This window comes from Salvia miltiorrhiza, chromosome 8 (genome assembly GCF_028751815.1).
Source record: "Salvia miltiorrhiza cultivar Shanhuang (shh) chromosome 8, IMPLAD_Smil_shh, whole genome shotgun sequence".
NCBI lineage: Eukaryota > Viridiplantae > Streptophyta > Magnoliopsida > Lamiales > Lamiaceae > Salvia > Salvia miltiorrhiza.
In genome coordinates this window covers 11,154,379-11,158,909 of record NC_080394.1, presented here as the reverse complement: position 1 = coordinate 11,158,909, position 4,531 = coordinate 11,154,379, and the positions used below count along the sequence as shown (strand labels likewise).

The 4,531-nt window shown below is 29.8% G+C and overlaps 1 protein-coding gene across 1 annotated transcript; it reads right to left on the bottom strand.

The window, feature by feature from the left end:
* Window positions 1-599: 599 nt before the first annotated feature.
* On the bottom strand, window positions 600-3,374 carry LOC131000883 (uncharacterized). The gene is made up of 2 exons (XM_057927021.1): window positions 3,128-3,374; window positions 600-1,756 (listed from the first exon to the last, which is right to left on the bottom strand). Exons 1-2 carry the CDS (start codon window positions 3,182-3,184, stop codon window positions 935-937), a joined length of 879 nt encoding a protein of 292 aa, XP_057783004.1. The 5' UTR covers window positions 3,185-3,374; the 3' UTR covers window positions 600-934.
* Between the last annotated feature and the right edge of the window lie 1,157 nt (window positions 3,375-4,531).

Genomic DNA, 4,531 nt, shown 5'->3' with positions numbered 1-4,531 from the left:
AAGGAAAAGTTTAGTTAATCAGGTAATTAAGTTGATTTTCAAATTAATTCTATTGATCTAAACCCTTAAACTTCAATCATATTGGATTGTCAAGCTATTTGATTATATGTCATTCAAATTTGAAATTTTCACTTTTTATATTCAATTTATCCAGAATCATCTATTGATTTCTGATTAAATTGATATGAATTTAAAAAGTATATTCACAAACTTTATGTATATAAGAAAGCATTTTAAATTTTTTTATGAAGCTAATATATTTTTTTGCCTTCTTTGTATAACTTCAATGCGTATATTTTTTTTCATTTAATCAAGCTCTTATATAAATTTATATGTACAATATTATATCATGAAATAAAATGATCCTGTCACATATGCGTAGGTGATAGACTAGTTATGATAATTTAGTATAACGATCATCTTCAAGAGGTTCATGAAGATGTAATTGATTTCCAATTATTAACTATATATGACGGAATATACATATAATTAATACAATCCAAATTATTTATTTTCTTTAATTACTCAAATATTATCTATCTATCTTTAAACTTTATCATATTAAAAAAAAAAGCATAAATTAGGGTGCTACGTATACATATAGAAACAAACATTAAACATATCTGATTGATTTTCATTTAAATACATATTTGATCACATACAATGGATACATTTATTCGAAGAGCATATAGAGGCTTATCCACCTTCATACATTAAAATTACTGATAGGCGACATGAGACCACACGCAATAACATAAACACGAGACAACATACAACATGAACTTGATAATTAACTTTTTCACTTTCCTGACTTATCTCCAATCGCATCGTCATGGTCATCAGCATCTATAAGGATATCAGGTTTTGGCTCAAAATCTTTGCAGAAGATTTCTCACTTGTGGCTTTGTGACCATCCTCATTGGAATTGTCATGATTAATTATATAGAAAGAAATTGGGTCTTGGCTCAAAATCTTTTACAGAAGATTCCTCACTCGTGGGCTTATGACCATGATCCATATTGGAATTGTCATGATTATATAGAAAGAGATTGGGTCTTGGCTCAAAATCTTTTACAGAAGATTCCTCACTCGTGGGCTTGTGACCATGATCCACATTGGAATTGTCATGATTATATAGAAAGAGATTGGGTCTTGGCTCAAAATCTTTTACAGAAGATTCCTCACTCGTGGGCTTGTGACCATGATCCACATTGGAATTGTCATGATTATATAAAAAGAGATTGGGTCTTGGCTCAAAATCTTTTACAGAAGATTCCTCACTCGTGGGCTTGTGACCATGATCCACATTGGAATTGTCATGATTATATAGAAAGAAATTGGGTCTTGGCTCAAAATCTTTTACAGAAGATTCCTCATTCGTGGGCTTGTGACCATGATCCACATTGGAATTGTCATGATTATATAGAAAGAGATTGGATCTTGGCTCAAAATCTTTTACAGAAGATTCCTCACTCGTGGGCTTGTGACCATGATCCACATTGGAATTGTCATGATTATATAAAAAGAGATTGGGTCTTGGCTCAAAATCTTTTACAGAAGATTCCTCACTCGTGGGCTTGTGACCATGATCCACATTGGAATTGTCATGATTATATAGAAAGAAATTGGGTCTTGGCTCAAAATCTTTTACAGAAGATTCCTCACTCGTGGACTTGTGACCATCCTCATAGGCAGTAACACTCACCCTCGACTCATGTTGCGCTGGATCTTTTCTTGCATCGTTAACTTGTGCAAGCTACATTTCAACAAATTCATATATTTAGAAACTGAGTCCACCAAACTAAAAGGTTAATCGAATGCATGTAGTAATTTTAAACAGTTACAACTAATGCCCTACTGATAATGGTACATTTTTCATTTTTGTTTGTCTTATTGATAATTAGTGACATAGTCTAAAAATAGAAATAATTAAGGCTCTCAAACCTAATTTATTAGGGCTTAATGAACATTTTTTTTATTCACGTTGCCAACTCAAATTTACTCTTTAAACACATTTTTCTTAATCTTGTGTCCAGATAAAATGTGTAATTATCAATAGGATGGAGGGAGTACAATCTTGTGGTTCGTCACATCACTTCTTTTGTTTCCTAAGAGTGTGCACTTTTTGCTATTTTGGTATGTCACACAAGTGTAAGCGTTTTTCCATTTTTGGACATTGTCCCATTACAAAATCAATTTATTTACAATTTTACCACATATGATCCACCACAAACTCCTTATTATCATAACACTACAATAAAAGCGAGTCTCTTTTTTCACTCATGCCACTAACCTAATATTTATTAAAATTAGTGCCACAAAAAATTATGCACACTCTTGTAGGATGATGGAGTAGTATAGAGAGCACATTAAACAAAGATGTAATTAAACTTCTAAAGTACACTTTAAAAAATCTAAAAATAATGTAAAAATTTTAAAGAGAAATTAGTATAAACTTAAGAAAACAACTAAGAGTATAAGACAAATTCTAAAATGTCTAACAAACATGTAAAGATTTTTCAAAATAGACTTACCTCATGGTACTACTAGTCACTTATTAATATTAACAATGTGAGCATCGTGTGTGTGCATGCCTATAAATAAATAAATAAAATAAATAAGCGAAAGAAGATCGGGGATGAATCTCGAATTTTTTTATTATGGGGACACAAAATATAAATATATTATAAATATGAAATATGAAATACTTTAAAAAATTACTATATAATAATTCAAGTCTATTAGGATTAAAATCTACGAGTTTTTATTGATGGAAATATTTGCATGATCAACTTTCAAAAATCTCTTTCTAAATATATACAGTCAAATTATCGTTCATTTATTTATCTCTCATCCGACCGTATAGACAGTTTTTTTATGATATTCATTGCAGAAAATATTTTTCAAATTAAGTAATATATTTATTGGGGATTGAAGATTTAAAAATTTACTTATTTAATATATACTTTAATTATATATATATATATATATTATTAAATTAGAATTTTATTTTATTAAACATTAATTATATATATATATAATTAGTAAAAATAAATAAATAATTTGTGGGGGCACGTGCCCCTAACAAGACATGTAGACGTAGAGATGAATGAAGTTGAGAGCATACCAGCGCAAGACACAAGGCCACAGTAGCGACAAAGCAAAGGGATCTCATAGCTCTCATACTCTCTCTCTTTCTCTCACTTTCAATTTGATACTAATTGTTAAATGATGCGTGCCAGCCTTTATAGAAGGAAAATACAACTAAATGAATAAAGAGCCTCTATAATTGCAACACAGCCTTGAGGTTTAAGGAAAGAGAAGAATCCATGTGATTCATGATAAAGATGGAGTTGTCAATTAATCCAAAACTTTAAGCTATCGTTAATTAATTACGTTAAAAGGAACGAAAAGAACCCATATGATTCATGATAAAGATGGAGTTGTCAATTAATCCAAAACTTTAAGCTATCGTTAATTAATTACGTTAAAAGGAACGAAAAGAACCCATATGATTCATGATAAAGGTGGAGTTGTCAATTAATCCAAAACTTTAAGCTATCGTTAATTAATTATGTTAAAAGGGAAGAAAAGAACCCATATGATTCATGATAAAGATGGAGTTGATAGACAATTAATCCAAACTTTGTAGCTTAATGATATTCTTTTACTTCATAACGTGACCTACTAATCCAAATCCTTAAATCTCCAACCAACCAAAAAAAAAAAAAACTCAAAATTCAGAAAAAAAAAAAAAAAACTCTAGCAGAATAAGCTCGTTTCAAGGGCCATACCTATGCCTCATGGGGACCTAAACGAGAATTTTAAAATAGGTAATTAAAGTGCAATTTTTTTCCATGATATAATAATATTGTAATATTTGATATTTAGCAAAACATAAAAATCACAAATTTTGAAGAATCGTAAAAGAAACAATATGAATTCACTCCAAAATAGACAAAATATTTCTTATAATTTTAAAGTAAATACAATATGTCTTGCAATTTTAGAGGCAAAGATTTTTTACTTTTATTCAATTCAGTAATAATTTTTTTAGCTTGATCTATGGCACGATGAAATGCATACTTACTCTTTAAATTCATGAAACAATAAGATGAATCCTTATAAAAATATAATATATAATATAATATATTAAATATATAGGGGCGCGCTCCAGTGAGACTCCTTATTTTTCGTGAGACACTGAGTACGGCCACAAGGCAGTATATACTGATGAATAACGAAATTTAAAAAATTGGTAATGAATAAGACATATAAAATGATGAACAAGACAATATATACCGATGAACAATGCAGTATTTATTGATGAATAACGAAATTTGAAATATTTCACTCCCTCCAGGATTCGAACCCTGAGAAAAAAATTCTTTCTTTAGATACAATATCGGCCATACAATTGATGAAATAAACACACGAGATCGTGTCTTAGGTCTCACTAAAAGTAGAGAGTCTCATTGGAGCGCTCCTCTCTATATATATATAGACATACACACTCAAGCTAGCTAGAATA